Source organism: Ambystoma mexicanum, chromosome 3p, assembly GCF_040938575.1.
Source record: "Ambystoma mexicanum isolate Mex_15411 chromosome 3p, UKY_AmexF1_1, whole genome shotgun sequence".
Classification (NCBI taxonomy): domain Eukaryota; kingdom Metazoa; phylum Chordata; class Amphibia; order Caudata; family Ambystomatidae; genus Ambystoma; species Ambystoma mexicanum.
This window is the reverse complement of record NC_090925.1, coordinates 643,106,872-643,124,750: the sequence shown is the minus strand read 5'-3', so window position 1 is coordinate 643,124,750 and position 17,879 is coordinate 643,106,872. Positions and strand designations below refer to the sequence as shown.

At 49.7% G+C, this 17,879-nt stretch overlaps 1 protein-coding gene across 2 annotated transcripts in view; it reads right to left on the bottom strand.

The window, feature by feature from the left end:
* Window positions 1–11,104: 11,104 nt before the first annotated feature.
* PPARGC1B (PPARG coactivator 1 beta) overlaps window positions 11,105–17,879 on the bottom strand; it is a 203,063-nt gene continuing 196,288 nt past the window's right edge. For both annotated transcript variants that reach the window (XM_069651407.1, XM_069651408.1), the window contains exon 12: window positions 11,105–17,474. In XM_069651407.1, coding sequence (XP_069507508.1) covers window positions 17,371–17,474 — 104 coding nt within the window. In that variant the 3' untranslated portion in view covers window positions 11,105–17,370. The remainder of the gene's footprint in view (window positions 17,475–17,879) is intronic.

The window sequence follows — 17,879 nt, the reverse complement described above, 5'->3', positions numbered from 1 at the left end:
AGCATGGATTGCTTGGGATCCTCAGCTGAGGCGGTACCCACCGTCTACTGCAATATCACCAATCTGGAGGAATCTGAGCTACCGCGTGTGACCCAAGATGAGATCTGCATGTCACACCTAGTGGATCCTGGCATCGCTCCATTCCTGAAAGCCATGACCACAGGAACAGATGTGTCCAGAGATGTCCTTCATGACCCAGGACAGGCGAGGAGTGCAGAGCATCCTGGTGGTGACAGACCACTTCACTCGGTACATGCAGGTGTTTCGCACCAAAGATCAGCGTGCCATCACTGCTGCCAGCGTGTTGTGGGAAAAATACTTTGTGCACTACATCTGGCCAGCCAGGATTCATTCCGACCAGGGACCAAACTTTGAATCGACACACATCAAGCAGATGCTGGAGCTGGTTGGCATCAAGAAGACCTGTACAACTCCATTTCACCCTCAAGGGGATGCCCCATTGAAGAGGTTTAATAGTACCCTCTTGGCCATGCTGGGCAACCTGAGGCAAGAGGAGAATAACAGATGGAGTCAGTATGTGCCACTCTGACCCAAACGTACAACTGTACGAAGAATGATTCTGCTGACTTTACACAATATTTCTTGATGTTTGGAAGGGACACCCAGCTGCCTGCAGACATTTGTTTTAGAGTGTCTGCAGACGGGTCAGGCAGCGAGAACTACCACAGCTATGTTAAACAGCTAAAGCGTCAACTGGAGCAATCATATCAGCACACCCAGGCTGTCACAGAGAAAACGACAGAAGGGAACAAACGCCACTGCAACGCCAAGGTAAGGTTTCACGCTCTTCAACCTGGTAATCATGTGTTGATCCGCAGCCTGGGAAGGAGAGGACGCAACAAGCTATGCGAGAAGAGGGAGTCTCAGCCTTTCATCATAGAGCTTCATCTGTGAGAACTCCCTGTCTACCGACTGTGAGAGGAAGGACGGCCAAGGAACGTCAAGACTTTGCAACGGAACCACCTGCTCTCAGTCGGGATGAGGTTGAGCTGACATCTGAGGTGACTGATTAAGAACCGGCCAATGTTCTGGTGACGAGACCACAGCGACTCCACACTGAAAGGCCCGAAGATCCTTCGAAGGCTCAACCCCTGGAAGCTTCTCCAGCTACTGAGGCAGAGAGATCAGAAGGTCAGCCGGAAGCCAATGAAGATGCTGATGCAGATAGTGATCAGTTATGTGTCTTCCGAGACCAGGGGTTAGATCAGACACTAGTGTGTGTCTCTACACCCACTGATCCGTATTCCACTCCTAGGGAACCTGAACCCCATCCTCAGAGTATTCCTTCAGAGATTGTTCCGGCTCCTGCTCCAATCGCTCTTGCCACGCTGGATGTGGTAGAGTTACTCAATCCTCTACTGGAAGATAGGATCCCCGACTTGGTTCCGAGTACTCCACCACTGCCGGGCAAAAACCTACATGAGGCCCCGGCTGTTCTTTGTCGTACCACCAGGGAGAGCAGACCTGTTGTGAAATTAATATATGATACACCAGGGGAAACCCATTTGAGTAAGGGACCCTTGCATGTGAGCATGCGAGGGTCCCATTACTCTAAAGAAAAAAAACAGTCACTGGCGTGAGTGGAGCGCCATGACAGTTGGAAAACCCTTCAACAGGGTTAGAGACGCTGCACTCAGCGCCAGTGACATACCCAGCCCAGGCCTTTAATTTGGCACTCACCTGACAGGCAGGGGAGTGCCTAAAACAATAATTGCTGCCCCCCGGGTAGCTCCATCATCGCTAGTCCCCAGGCACCTCCAGTTACTGGCATTCCCCATAGCTCGGGTCGCCCAATGTATCTTTAGCCCTCCTTGGGCTGATTTTAAATCAAGGGCCACCTCCCCCTGACAGGTGGCCCACCTGACTCCTTGGGCAACACCTGGCAGACGTGGCACAGGTTGAGAAATGCTGTGGGGGGCACACCACGCTGCCTCTGAGTGCTGGGCTGTATCTGACAAACGCAGCCCATATAAAGACTTTGAGGCCCCCACACACTGTTGCTGCCTGCCGCCCACTGCCAGAAGAGCCACCATCAAAGAGCACAGGAAAAAGGAAGATTAAGAGAGCAGTAAGGACCTTGTGACAGCCCTGGCCAGGTTGTCTTGCAAGTACGGTCTTTTTAAATAGTTTAATACAGTGCACTGTATAGACTTTGGATATATTTTTAAAGACCGTTTATATTTTTAAAGGACTCTTTTTATATTTGTGTGTTTTATTAGTAGCGCAACTGCTTAGGAGTAATTTAAATTGTATATAGTGTCTTGTGCTCTGCCTACTTTTGTAATAAATCACAAAACCCTGCTGGTGTACCGGAAAAGTACATAAATAAGCTTTAAACAACTAAAAAGAACTGTACATCAGCATTCCTTTTGTCCGCCAGTTACTCCAACCTTGTGTTTTCTCCTTAGGAGTATTTGGGAAACCTAGCTGCCCTAACCTCTTGATCTTCCCTACCCTTACCTTCTTTATAGCGAGGTCACCAGGGTGATCTCGAACCCAGGAGAGCGGGGTTTGGAGACAGGTAAGAGGCGGTCAAGTTATAAGTGAAGGGTTAAGCTGTTTATTGTGTGCCCACCTACACCTATCTCCCTATAAGGTGCATTGGAATAACACCCTGCTACACATAGTTAATGCAGGAAGACTGCAGTTTGCCAAGGCAAGATGGGAAACCCTTTTCCGACAACTGATTGGCTGAAGGCAGTGTGAGGTCATTTGGAATCTCTCAAGAGATTCTAAACTGCCATCAAAGTTTAGCCCAGTAGAGGTCATAGCCTTTGAAGCTCCCAAGGGAAAGCAATTAAAGGAAAAGAAAAACTTGAAGTTTAGATTCTGAGCATATCCTGAGAAGAAGGAACGTAACCGGAGTGTTTCCTTGATACCGGAGTTTACTGAGAAAGTGTACATAAGGAACAAGTTACTTACCTGTAACTGTTGTTCTCCAGCATGGGTCTGGCATGGATTCACATGCTCATGAATATTCCCCGTCGTCAGGCTGGGAATCCTCGGTACAGAAAAAAAATCAGTATTAGTTTCGTTTCTGATCTGTATTTCCTAGTAGTAACCAATCACTGATCTCTGGGTCATACTGCCCACAGCCAATGACTGCCCTCTCCCTAAGCCCCGCCTCCAGCAGCCATCCTCAGATTTGGTAGCACGTAAAGTGGCAGTATGACCAAGTGAAGAGCCGCAGAGGGGTAGGCGGGAGGGTTCGCATATGAATCCATGCCAGACCCATGCTGGAGAACAACAGTTACAGGTAAGTAACTTGTTCCTTCTCCAGGATGGGGTCTGGCATGGATTCACATGCTCATGAATATAAGATTACATAGCAGTACACACATGCACAACCACGGGAGGTGGCAAAAGGCTCAACATTAAGCAATACATAAACTCAACATTAAGCATCCCTTACCTCCTCACCAGGCCCTTCAGGCAAACAGGTTGCGCAGCACTGCTTGGCCGACCATGGACTCCTTCCTGGAATCCCGATCGACGCAGAAGAATTTCGTGAAGGTGTGCATTGGCCTCCACGTAGCAGCCCTGCAGATGTCCAGCAGGGGCACTGCGGACAAGAACGCCGTGGTAGCAGCGATCGCTCTGGTCGAATAGGCTCTCGGACGGCCCGGCAGCGGTCAGTTTGCCAACCGGTGACAGTGCATGATAGAGCCGGAGAGCCATCTGGAAATGGAAGCCTTCGAGAGAGCCTTCCCTTGATTCACAGGTCCAAAGTTCACAAAAAGCTATGACGTCTTCTGAAAACTCTTCGTGCGGTTCACGTAGAACTTCAGCGCTCTAGCTCCGTCCAGCGAGTGCAAAGTCCTCTCGGCCGGCGACGAAGGCGACGGGAAGAAAACTGGTAACACCAAGGGCTTGTTGAGGTGGAAGTCCGACGGCACCTTGGGCATGAAGGAGGGGTGCGTCCTGAGCACCACCCTCATGTCGTGAAAAGTGAAGTATGGAGGCTTGCAAGATAGGGCCTGAATCTCTCCCACGCGCCGTGCGGAGGTGATGGCCACAAGAAAAGCTGTTTTCCACGATAGGAACTTCAACGGTGCCGTATGCATAGGCTCGAACGGGGTCCCCATGAGCCTAGTCAGCACCACGTTGAGCTCCCACGCCGGGGCTGGGGCCTTCACCGGCGGGAACAAGCAGAATAGTCCCTTCATAAATTCCTTCACCAGGCGATGAGACCACAAGGACACCCGTCCTGTTGTCCTGGTGTATCTGGAGATGGCAGCCAGATGTATCTTGATGGAGGCGTGAGCTAGTCCAGCCTTGGCCAACGACAGTAGGTACGGCAGTACTTGAGGGGCCGTAATACGTACGGCACCAGACAGAGAACCTCTTCCATTTGTGTCCGTAACACTTGAGAGTTGAGGACGCCCTGGCCTTTGCAAGAACCTCTCTGCAGTCGGCTCGTATATCGTATCCCCCAAACTCTAGTGCTGCAGGAGCCAGGCATGCAAGTTCAGTGACTTCGGGTCGTGATGAAGAATGGCGCCTCCTTCTCTGGAGAGAAGATCCGCGTCCACAGGCAGTTTGACTGGTGGGGACACCAATAAGTCCAGAAGGTCCGGAAACCAGATCTGTCTCGGCCACGCCGGTACGACAAGGATCATCCTGCACTGGGACCTCTTGAGCTGGTTGACGAGCCGGAGTAGCAGTGGCAACGGCGGAAAAGCATAGAGGAACAGGTTGTCCCAGGGGAACGAGAAAGCATCGCCCATGCTCCTCGGTTGGGGGAACCTGCTGGCGAACCTCTGGCACTTGGAGTTCGTTGCGAAGAGATTGACCTGGGGTCTGCCCCACAGCCTGAAGAGTCGATCCACTTGATCCTGGCATAGCTCCCATGCCTGGCACGAGCGCAGCTCCCTGCTGAGTGAGTCGGCGATTGTGTTCTTTATCCCTGCCAGATGAAAAGGTACCAGAAACATCCCCTGGTCGACGGCCCAGTGCCACAGATCCTGAGATTCCTTGGACAGGGCTGCTTCCTGATGTAGAACATCGTGGTGGTGTTGTCGGTGAAGATCCTCACCACCTTGCCCTTGAGGGACGGAAGAAAAGACCTGAGGGCCCAAAACATTGCGCGGAGCTCCAAAATGTTGATATGAAGCTGTTTTTCCTCCGGGAGCCAAAGGCCTCTTGCGTGGAGATTTCCGGTATGCGCTCCCCACCCTTCCAGGGAGGCATCCGTCGTCACCATTACCTGGTGAGCTGGAGTCTGAAAGTCTGCGCCCGCCGTCAGATGAGTGCGGGTGCCCCACCACCTGATCGCTCGATGGAAGGTCTCATTGAGCGGTATCCTATCCTCGATGCTGCCCGTCCCCTGGATCCAGCGTGCGTCGAGGAATCCTTGCAGTGGACGCATTCGAAGTCTGCACAGGCGTACCAGATAGATGCAGGAGGACATCATCCCGAGAAGGGATTTGATGGATCTTACCCTGGTTATGTCCGTGGCTAGCAGGCGTTGCACCTTGCCCAGGATGGCTTTCGTTACCTTTCGTCGGACGGCGAAGTCCAGCCATGCCACTGTGTCGAGCTTGGCTCCCCGGAACAGGGCGACCTGCGAAGGGATCAGGTGGGATTTGGGGAAGTTGATGGAGAACCCCAGGTCCGTGAGTAGCTGGACGGTCTTCGCTGTGTGCTCTACGGCAAGCTCCCTTGTCCTTGCTCGGATGAGCCAGTCGTCCAGGTAGGGATAGACGTGGATCCCTTGCAGGCGTAGCCACGCCGCCACCGGTGCTAGGCACTTGGTCAATACCCTGGGTGCAGACTTTAATCCAAACGGGAGGGCTTTGAACTGGTAGTGGGACCACAAAGCTGAGGAACTTCCGGTGTCCTTTTAGAATGGGCATGTGGAAGTAGGCATCCTCCAAGTCCAACGATGACAGGAAATCGTCCTCCTCCAGCTGTCCCAGCACATGCTGGAGGGTGACCATCCGGAACTTCTGAGCCTTGATGTATTTGTTCAGTCGCCGCAGGTCCAGGAGGGGACGCCAACCTCCTGTCTTGTTTACGAGAAAGTATCTTGAGTAAACCCCGGAGCCCCGAAGTCTCTTTGGGATGAGCTCGATGGCACCTTTCTTGAGCATCACCCTTACCTCCAGCAGCAGCTGGGGTACATGGTTTTCCTTCCTGGCCACGGGTGGCACGTGAGGGCACCTCTTTAGAAACTCGAGGGCATGCCCCTGGGCCAGGGTATCCAGCACCCAACGGTCGGTGGAGATGGACTCCCACACGCTGACGAACTTCGCCAGCTGGCCTCCCACCGGGATGCTTCAGTGGGGGCCTGAAGCCACGGTCTGTTCAGTCCTGTTTCGAGGCCGCCTTGCCGCCTTGACCTCCCTGGCGATGACGGCGGGAACCTCCAGACTTGCCCCATCCTCTATAGGCCTCCTGCGACGAGGAACGGGCCGTTTGACGGTAGGTAGAGGAGCCGCTGCCGGAACCTTTGGAGGCCCCTTGCTTGCCTCCGGTGTTCCGAAAGGACGGCCGTCGTTGCTGGAGAACTCCCAGGGCCCAGGCTGTCTCCATGTCCATTTTGATGGCTTGCAGGGACTCATTGACTGTCTTCCCAAACAGGTTGTTCCCGTCGAAGGGCATGTCCAACACTTTGGCTTGTATGTCCTGGCGGAACTCCGTCGCCTTCAGCCATCTGCGCCGTCTGAGGCAAACACCATTGCCCAACTGGCGGAAACCGGTGTCAGCGATGTCCGTCGCCACCGTTATGGCGTGGTCCGACGCCACCTCGCCTTCTTGCAGGATTTCCAGGGCTTCTGCCCTCTTGTCGTCCGGCAGAAAGTCCAACAAGGGAGCGATTTTATACCAAAGTTCCCTGTCGTAACGGGCAATGATAGCCAGGGCGTTGGCCGCCTTAATCGTCGTTGCCGCCGACGTGATGACTCGTCGTCCCATCGCGTCGAGCTTCTTTCCCTCGCCATCCGGCGGTGAAGTCGATGTCGATGCCGATGCCCCCCCTGCCTTCTTCCTGGCCGCCGCCGAGACGACTGAATCCGGGGTCGGCTGTGCTCTAAGGCATAGAGGGGCCGCGTCGGGGACCCGGTACTTCTTTTCGTATCGGTCCCTTTTTGCCGGCGTCGTGGACGGGTTCTTGAGGAGGGAGAGCCCCTCGTCCCAGATGTCATCCAGTAGAGGTACCGCGAGGACCGTCTTCCTCTTGGTCTCTCGACGTTGATAGAGGAACCCCTCCTTCTTATTTTCTTCGGGGCAGAGCTGGAAAAGCTCGGATGCCCTGGAGATCATCGCATGGAAGGATCCAATCTCATTGGGCGGGGAAGCCCGGGGAGGGGGGGACGACGGGAGGTCTACCCGCCGTCGCCACCCTCGTCATCCATGCCTGTCATGGCTGTGTCCATGCCTGTGTCATCCCTGTGGACCGTGGACGGGGAGTAGGGTTGGGCAGGCCTCGAGGGCTGGAAGGGTGCAGGAGGATGTGTTCTTCTCCTCTTGGGTGGTAGACTTCCCGACGGCCCTGCCCCTGGCTCCTCCGTCGGGCCTGGTTCTGGCTCCCCCATCGGGGGTAAAGGCAATCTAGTCCTTATTTCAGAGCATAAGGAATGAATTGCCATCAAAATGGCCGCCGAGTTGTCCTGCGGCACTGGCTGCGACGGGCGCGACGGTTGGTCTGGGTCCCGCCAGCGCCGCCATCGCTTCCGTCGTCCCCCTCGTCAGGATGCCTCTCAACGGGCTGGTCCCCCTCCATCCCCAAGCCGTGGCTCTCAGGGGCTTTGACAAGTTCCTCGGAGGTTGTGTCTGAATCCACGACGGCCACTGCCCCGCCCCTCTTTCTCCGCCGGGGCTTTCGTGGGGGTTCTTTCGATGGGCTTGAAAGATGCCTCCCTCCGAGGTGGCAGGGAGACTCTGGGCCCCGAGGCTGCTACCACAGGTGTAACCTCTGCAGGCTGCACCAGGGTTGCCGCGACCTCCTCGATAGAGGCCTTGGCTGGGTGAATCAAGGCCTTAGTCACCAACTGCGTGCTTGTGGCCTTCACCTTAGGGGAGGGCTCCCCCCCTCCCTCCACCTCAGCCGAAGTCTTCGAGATCGACCGGGGCCTCTCCAGAAGCTTGGCCGGGTTGTCGGATTTCCTCTTACCCGAGCCAGAGCGTTGGCTCGTGGTCGATGGTCCCGGGGTGGGTGCACCCTGCCTGGCAGCCGAGGAGCCCGACCGTTCAGCACTCCCGGTGCCCGCGGACTTGCAGTGCTTAGCCTTCTGTTGGGCCCCCGTCGCCGGGGCGCCCTCACAGGACTTAGAACACCGCTCGGATTTCTTCTTTTTCTTCTCACCTGACGGGCTCTTTCCCTCCAGCCAGTTGGCGAGACGAAGATGGCGGTCCCTCATGGTCCGCTCCGACATGTTCCTGCAAAACGCACAGTCCTCCTCCACGTGCATTTTGTCCTCGTGAAGACAGTAGAGGCATAAGGAATGCTCGTCTTCCTTGAACACGTTCTGCAGCTGGCATCCAGGGCAGGCCCTGAACAGCTTCCCGGGCGTCGAGCTCCCTTTCTCCTGGGCCATGTCCGGGGTAGGCCTCAGAAACTTCTGGAATCCTCCAAAAGCGTTGTTCGATGAAATCTTCACCCTTGAGGGGCGTAGAAACTTCCGAAACGGGTACCCGTTGATCGGATGTAAAGACGGTGGAGCTTGAGGCTCAATTTAACCGAAAAATGAGAAATTCTCTTTGAAAAAGCGCGAAAACGCAGCAAAAGCTCGAGAGCTAAGCACGAGGACTCCCAACACTTGAACGTGTGGTAAAATTCTGAGGATGGCTGCCAGAGGCGGGGTTTAGGGAAAGGGCAGTCATTGGCTGTGGGCAGTATGACCCAGAGATCAGTGATTGGTTACTACTAGAAAAGACAGATCAGAAACGAAACTGATACTGATTTTTCTTCTGTACCGAGGATTCCCAGCCAGACGACGGGGAATATTCATGAGCATGTGAATCCTTGCCAGACCCCATGCTGGAGAAGAGTGTACATTGGAGCAGCTGTATCTGCGTTAACGTTAAAGACTGTTTTAAGTAGCTTGCAAATACTGTCGTATAGAAAGGGTCAGCAAACCCCAATTAACTTGCTGGGGAAGCATGCAACACATTTTCGGCCTTTAGCAGAGTAAATCAAAAACGCAGGTTTCCTTAGAGGAAGGGACCCAGGAGCGCACAATCTGAGGAAACCAGGCACTTAAGTTCCCATTAAGTAGGAAAAGAAGGCCAGGCGCGCAATGTAGTTCCCAGTCATTTAATCCTGATGCAAGTAATAACAGGGTTAAATCCCTGACCTTCTTTTTCTACTTAATGTTGCAGGAGACCCGGGCTCCAGATGCAGCAGCAGTGGGGTTATTATGCCCCCACTTTGGAGAGCCATAGTCATGGGTTTCCCCTCTCCCCCAATTTTGGGGTAAGATTTGTGTGTTTGGAGGGGAGTTGGTTCCTGGTCTCCTGAATGAAACAATTGTGCCATCACTACAGTAACCAGAATCCCTGGAGACTGAAAATGAAAAAGTAATTAGCAACACCTGAAAAGGAACACAGCCTCCCTGAAGAGAGTTTGAGACTTGAAAGTACTTGGAGGAGTAGAACTATTGTGCATTTGAACTGCAGCAGTTGGGTTTTAACCTTGGTATATTTTGAACATTGTTGGGATTTAACCCTGTTATTGCTTGCATCAGGATTAAATGACTGGGAACTAGAGTGCGTGCCTGACCTTCTTGTTCTACTTATGTTACCATGGCAACAGTCAGCATCAGAGCAGTCAACGCACGAGCAGCGCAATGGAAGATTAAGCGCGGTAACAGAAGAAAAGCACAGCACAGAGTGTGCAGAAAGAAGCACAGAGCGCGGAAAGTGTGGTGACAGAAAGGATCAAGGCAAAGTAATGAGTGGGTAGCACAGTGACGTGTAGAGCAGAGAAATGTTTTCATTGCGCTGTGGAAAGTAGCGTGGGGTGCACTGAGTTTACAGGAAAGAGGCATTTAGTTGAGACAGTAATGCCAAAGAGCACTGGACATTAGGAAGCGCAGACAGTGCCTTTAAACTCTTTTAGAAGCTACAAATATATTCTAAATAGTTGAACTCTGTTGCCATGGGAGTCTATTTGGCAATGAAAACTTGCAAGAATTGATTCCTGTTGAAAAGCAACTCAACTCAATTCTACTTCCAGGTCTTCGAGGAGGCTTTCATGTAGCAAGGGATTAAAGAGTGAAGGTGTGAGATGAGTGACTGCCAACTTCTGAACAGTAGCTAATGGATATTGTTGATTGTATATCCTGTTAGGTCTTCGCAGACAGTCTGGGAGGAAAAGGTAAGCATTGAAAGAGGACAGAGATTTCCTGAGGTAGACCAGAAGGGATCAGCGATCTGAATGTTTTTTTGTTTTATCCCAATCCCCTTTTCCCTCTGAGGTGTCCAAGTTGAAGAGTTGCAATTCATTTGGGATCAGACAGTTCCGGAGGCAGAGTGCGGCTTTTGACCTTTCATCCTCGACCTCCGCAGGATAGGTAAGCTGGGACCTCACACAGCACTTCAGAATGTTGATTGACTTTCAAAAGTGCCCATTCCTGGCCAATCAACATCCCAACATTATTCTCACACCATCTTGGCTTGGTTTGAGGCCTTGTTCCTGAATAGGATAGGTTTGATGATTTTTTTGACCTAGCACAACACATCCCCACAGTTTCAACCATCAATGCTAAGGCACCACTAAAACCCCTTCAACCTCCAGGACCAAAGAAAGATTATCTAATAAACCTCCACCTCAAGAATAAACATCCCCCAGCCCGGTGAATCACTGATCCCGTGACCCGACAGCTAGGGCACTGCAGACATTTTCTGAGATGTGTAAAAGACCGTGTCACATATAGGTGGACAGAACAGACGAGTATCTGACTGTCAATCTAGAAGACTGAAGCATGCAGGTTCTCCTCTTGACCAAACTGTGATCTTGTTCATATGACTCCTTTCGCTTTGTCCAAGTTAATTTCTTTATTTGTACTCCCAATTATCAGCAAGTGGAAACCATTGTAGGGACTTGACAAATGTGAGCAATAGGACAGACATACTTTCAATCTTTATAGCATATATGTATGTTTTATTGATCTGCAAGATCACCTTTACTATTTACAGAACATGAGTAGAGAGATTCTACATACAGTCATTGTGATGTAAACAAGAACCTCCTGAGGCGCAGGAGCAGGAAAACATTCTGGGGAAAGGGCAAACAAACTTGGAAAAATACAGAATTTAAACATCAATAACGTTACAACTTTTCGGATAAAATATGATTTTGGTTAAATTAACTATTTGTCTACAGAAATCAGAACCATGTAAAAATTACAACAAAAACATTCTTTTCTTTAAAAAAAGGTAATTTGTGAAATCACGCAATTGAAGTGAAAATTAAACAAACTGTTGAAGGCATAAGAATTTGTGCCACTATTGGTTAAGAGTAGGTTACATAAATAAGGGGACAAAATGTAAAAAGTGAAATATTATGTACGTAAAAAACTACCAATTAAAAAAATATTTTTTAATTAATCAGTCAAATCAACTATAAGCAGTGTTTTTCCTTTTTTTTTTTAAAAAAAAGTAGAATTTTGCCTACTTATAAATAATAATGTGGAGGTTTTCCTCCGTCCAGGTGAAATTGTCACACCTCCTCCCTCTCCCAAAGTAGTACTTCAGATCACACTAACAGACGTGCGCGCGCGCACACACACACACACACACACACATACAGACATACAATGAGCACGCCACCATTTGCCACCCCTTTACTCAGATGTATACTGAACTAATAATGCCCTGTATAACCTATCCCGTATGGAATTATTAAATGCTCTAGCCAAACGCAATGTCTGGAGAAACTCACAAGGGCCCTGTGAATGAAACCTTGAGCAGCAAAAAACTCGAAGGGGCACCCGATGCACTGGGTGAGCAAACAAAAAATAATACACATCAAACTATACAAGATGCAGCTGGTCTTGCCAAGATTCCCATTGGAAATAATCCTTCCAATTTTGACCCCCAGAGTACAGTTGATGCATTCGTTTTTAGACTCTTTGTGCATAGATCCATAAACAGAAAATGACAACAACTAAAGCGAGTCAGGTCTGACCGTATCCTTTCACACCCGACACCACATTCCCTACCCAGCCTCTAGTTTGAGTTTCTTCAGATGGTAGGACTGCTTCGCTAGGCCTCTCCCAGGACTCCTTGACCTTTTACTGAATTGTCCACAAGCAGCACTGCTGGAAGGTGGTTAACTTCATGTACAACTTTTTCTGTGAATCGCTTACTTATATTATATTCCTATATGGCCTCTGACAAGTTCTATTTCACAACCCTCAGATGGGAAGCCACAGTTCCAATTGAATGTGTTTCTATGACATCTTTCTGGCCAAATATCTGAGGTCCCAGACAGTGGTAGCATTCTGAAAACCGTTCAGGGTCAGTGCCTGGAAGTGGAGGGGCTCCTTTTGTGTACAACATACTCTTGGAGAGGTTTCTGGCTTGGTTAGGCAATGGGAGGAAAGTGCATCTGATCATCGGGCAGCAAGAGCCCCGTACAAAGTCAACTCTATGCTCAGAGATGGATGTCTGAAACAGCCAGATCTGTGGCTCAGTGGACTAATGCGTCCACTATACTAGGGGTCTGAAACTTGAGGCTCTGCAGACGTTTTGTACGACGATTCCCATGACACCAAACATTGACTATTCTGGCTAGGGCTGATGAGAGTTGAAGACCAAAACATCTAGAGAGCCAAAGGTTACAGACCCCTGCACAGGGGTCTGAATTGAACTCGTGGTGTGTCCTCCTGGTCACAGATTGAAATCACTGCAGGTCCACTTAGGCTTTCATCCTTCTGAGGATTACAAAAGGAGTACAATTGGGTTGTGTAGCAAACCTTGGTAATCGACTGCAAGAGGCCTCTCAGGGTTGACCATGCGCTCTGTAATCATGCAAGGTTGCTGTACCCTTTAAAGGGTTTCTGGCCATTGCATTGAATCCCTTGCATCGAGGCGCATTTGCATTGATTTTTTTCCATCTAAAAAATGTGCATCAAATGCATTTTTCTTTCTCAGGGGTGGGGGGGTCCCCCTCCCAAATCGTTGTTCTTTACCCTTAAAAATCCACCTGAACACTAATTAAACCTTTACCCCCCAAAAACATGCATTCGATGCAAATTCTTTAGATGTAAAAAATTCAATGCAAATGCATTCGATGGTATAGCTTTCGATGCAAAGCCCAGACACCCCTGTAAACGAACATGCATCGGATGTTTTGAGGGAAGTCTCGCAGAAAAACAGGCTGACTAGGCAACAGTAACTTCTGCCATGGCTTAAGCCATGAGTTTGGCATCATGCACTTCAGCTCAGCCACTTAAACCTTTTTTTATTTGACCTTTAAAGAAGTGCCGTCAAGACTTTTGAGACCAGCCAAGGTCCTTGCCCTCTACAGGGCACCTCCTGGTGTGGAGGCCTGGATTCAGATCCAGTAGGCCATACTCTGAAAACCACCTCGCAAGACGATCCAAAACAGCAATCCCCTGGACACCCTGAACGCAACCCTGAATAAACGGAAGGGTGCCCACTAACACACCCAGTTTGGAAAACACCGAAGTGCGGTACACAGGAAAAGACAGAATGAAACAAAACCAACACGGATGTGTTGTGTAGGTGCAAGCTGGAACAATGGATGCACATGTGCCCCGCCTACACCTCACCCTCCACCTATGCTCAAGTGCTAAACCCCAACCATGGCATCAATCGCAAAACAGAATGCCCTCACTAATTCACCCACGTACATTTTGAAATCTAAAAACCTTTAGAATATCCACTTAACAAGGGCCAGAGAGCGTGCATATTGCCAGCGTTTTCACTCATTCAGGACTGTCCTCACACCCCATCATCTTGTGTGAACTTTCTCCTTCAATATATTGCAATTCCCAAGATCCGATCTTCCAATTGTGCAGAAAACTGCTGAACACGGGATGAGATTTCCACTTTTACTCTGCCTTCCTGGCCAACCATGCAACAGCCAATCAGAATCTCAATCTCAAGCATTCACTGTGCATTCATTCTTCCCAAGCGGACACTGGTCTACTCAACAATCGAAGATCTAGATCACGCACCTGCCTCCAGGTGAATGCCTGAAGGCAAAAGGGATGGATACCCCCACTGCTCTAGATATGTGTGCTTCTGAAATGCGTGTTCCCACATTTGCATAAGTGCCGGTGAATGTTCTGTCAAAATGATACTCTAAAAGGCCTCAGGAAATGCCCACAAATTAAAACAAACAAAGTGCTTATTGCATCCTTACCCCAGTAGTGGTAGCTTGAAGGCTACCATGGTGCATCTCACAATGGACAAACGCTGAGATTTTAGCCGTGGACGATACAGCAGAAGGAATCGGGTGGAGGTTCCAAGGAGGCTCATTTGGATCAAGTCAAAACATGCCCATGAAAGACGCTGATGCACATCAAAAGGCGATGGGCGAAAGCCAATTTGAACTCCATCCATGATGGCATGCTAAACTTCCACCGTGTCCTTTTCTTACTGTGTACCACCACAGCAAATTCCCCCCCTGGAGGTCACATCAAGTCGAGGAGATGCGGCAAAAACTTTCGCTGCTGCGTCAAGAATATTTTGTGTGAGACATCAGCGCGGAACAGTACCTTTCCACCCTAAGGGCGTGATCATATATACATTCTACAGTAAAGCTCTATTGCAATCACATGTAAACATCATTGTTTAGAAGGAACAAAGGCAGAGCTACAATGAGGCCCTGGCCAAAGACAGACGCTCAATCCTTCCTCCCTTACCTACGGTGGGGCAGGAACAATTAAATATTGAGGTAAACAACATAGAACCCCTTTTTATTCTAAGGCTTTTGAGGCTGCTATTGCCAGTCAATACAGTATGGCTAAATCCCACAGGCCTGTCCTGGTCAGATCATCAGCTGGAATGGGAATGATCTAGGTGCATGACCGAGAATGCTGGGCACCTTTTCTCCTCAGCATCTCAAGACCCTTTTGCGATCTCCCGATAAATAGCATCTTTTTCAGTCGACCAGGTCAAGGGGGAATATGGCTTTGTTAATACCCTGTTGACAAAGGTCAACTCGGTATCCTAATGTGCATGGCTTCTAGTTATAAGTAAGGTATGGAGGATTTAGAAGGATAAAACCAGACTCCGGGTACAGAAGGTTCGTAGACATCTTGATTTATTGCTAAAATAATACTATTTTTAAGGGGGGCCGGGGGAATACCTCCACTAGCCCCAACAGGACAGCATGAGACAGAAACATAGTATTCTCTGAGCTCAGAGCTCAAGTTGAGGGTACACACGGGTGAACAGAGTCCCCCCACCTTTTTCAGCAGGAGAAACATTGACTGTCTTTTTTACACTAACCTCGGGACTCGAACCTCAGTCGCCTAGTTCGCAGGCCGGGCACTTCACCACTGCACCACATAACCTGACGAAGTGCAACACTCAATTTAAAGGTGAAATGTCACATTCCGGGATTGCATGTTCTTGGATTTTAAAACAGGCACACCTTTTAACGTTTTCAAAAAACTTTTAGAGCAAAACATCCTTCCTTGTTTTTTTTTGTGTGTTCCTTTTATGGAAGGCAAATGCCATTCGCCCCGTTAAATTTCTATGGTTATGCAAAGCAATTGAATGAAATTTACATATTCCACCTTGATATGCTAATTTCTGATGATGTCACATTCCATTGGTATGTTAATGAGTTCCCCCCACTTTTTTTGTTTAGGACTTAACCCCTTCTCAGTCCTTACAATAGCTTCTTAAGTGGGCAGCGATACTGGTGCAGAAGTAGGATACGCCAATCAAGTTCCACCTTCCATGTCTCTCAGAGATTGCACCTATATGTGGAGAGTACGGAAGCGGCAGGTTACTCATACCGCCAATCCCCTTCCACCCACTAATTCCTCCTTACGTAACTGTGGAAAAACAAAAGTGACAAGGCAGCGAATGGGGTACATGTAATGGAGCTTGCAAACACTGTGTACACCCGACACCTTAGGCTGTGCCAACTAAACCGCAGCATATTCTCCTTGAGGTGTAGCATTCATAATTTGAGCAGCACCAAAAGGAGAACGCACAAGCGGGTATTGTGCGCGCACCCGAATCCCGGCCGATGCCTGGTTCTCAGCTTCTCTTTGGGTCACAGCAACATGGGGCTATTCTTGAAAAAATGGGGCAATTGTTCTAGATGATTTACCAGTGTTGCACAGATGAAATAAGTGGGGGGCGGGGGGGTGCCTGCTCAGTGCCGGATTAAACCCTGTGGAGGCGCCCAGGCAGTCAAAATGTCGCCCCCCCCCCCTCGCAAATGATCTGCTAATGTGTTTTTCATTTTCTGCACCGCTTCCTTTTGATCCGTTGTTGCGGGGGCCCTAAAAGGAGTGGGGCCCATATGGCGGTGCCTACTTGGCCTAATGGACAATCCGGCACTGGGCCTGCTGAAGCGATCTGTGTGCAATTCAACGACGCGAATGCTGGCACAGGCCCAAGACAGCTGTTTATCTGCCAAAGGAAGATAAAACTAGTACCGTTGAGTTGGCTGAGAACATCCATTAAGTGCCAAGCAACAATTCAGTGTTTGGTGTGCGCCATGCAAATGGTCAGTATGACAGTTCCGGCTTGCCGAGGAAGACCCCGGTCATTTTCTAGGGCGTGCATATTGATTCTTGAGAGCATTTCATAATCTGTCTCTTAATACTTGACATTTCATTGTCTTTGGGAACATTAAGGGACTTTTTGCTTTGTGACGATTGACGCTGTCTATTCTTTGGCAAACACCTCATTACAATGCATAGTCTTAAACCAAGGAAACGCACATCAAATTGGGTATATGCTAACAATAAATACATCTCCGTGATAGAACGTATCGTTGCTCTTTGAATACAAATTTAGAATTTTAACTCTATACACAATTGACATCTTCATTGTCACACACTGCAGACAGCAATGGCAAGTGGAAAACACCTCTGCGACTACACGAGGGGCAAAGTAGGGGGGAGCTGGGGAAATCACAGGAGGCGGGGAGGAGACAGTGTGCAGCCACACCAAGAACACCCACTCAGAAGCAAGGATACTCAAATGTGGCAGTGGGACACCAAACACTGCGGAGACTCACAAACAGAAGCAGCTTTGTTCATGTAAACATCAATTTTAAGGGATAAAAGTCTTTTGTTCCTTTCTCTATTTTCTCCCTAACCCCAATAGACTCAGTTTCTTTTGAGAACGTAAACATTTCGGAAGTGCCTTGACTGAGGTATCGAGGTGCTCGTACAGCGTGCCAGGCTGTTACCGCTGCAGGCTCCGCTGGGCCTCCTTCAGCAGGCTGTCGAAGTCCATGGTTTCATACTTGCTCTTCATGGGCAGCGGGGACGTGTCCTCCATGTTGGAATCTGGAGCATGAACAGGAAATGCGTGAGACAAACATTGGGGACGGTCATCAAGCACTCAAAATACGCAGCCAACAAAATGAAGCGGGTGTGGGACAGAGCCGTTGCCGGGTGTTCAACTCCTGCAGGTGTGGCCTGGAGTACAGAAATCTAGCTCGGTTACACAGTAAACCTATTCTGCTAGACAGAAAAGCCCTCCCTGCATTAACTTCAGTTATTTTTGATGTGTTCAACCAGGCCTTGCAGATTAGAGATGAAATACACAAATGGCAGACACAGTGCCCTGCCCAAGAGCAACCTGATGGGGCATTTTCCATCATTAAAAGGATGGGTACAGTGTGCCGAGCAGGAAGTAACACGATGACGGTTTGCCCAGTTCTAGGAAAAGTGGGAGGAGCCAAGTAGATT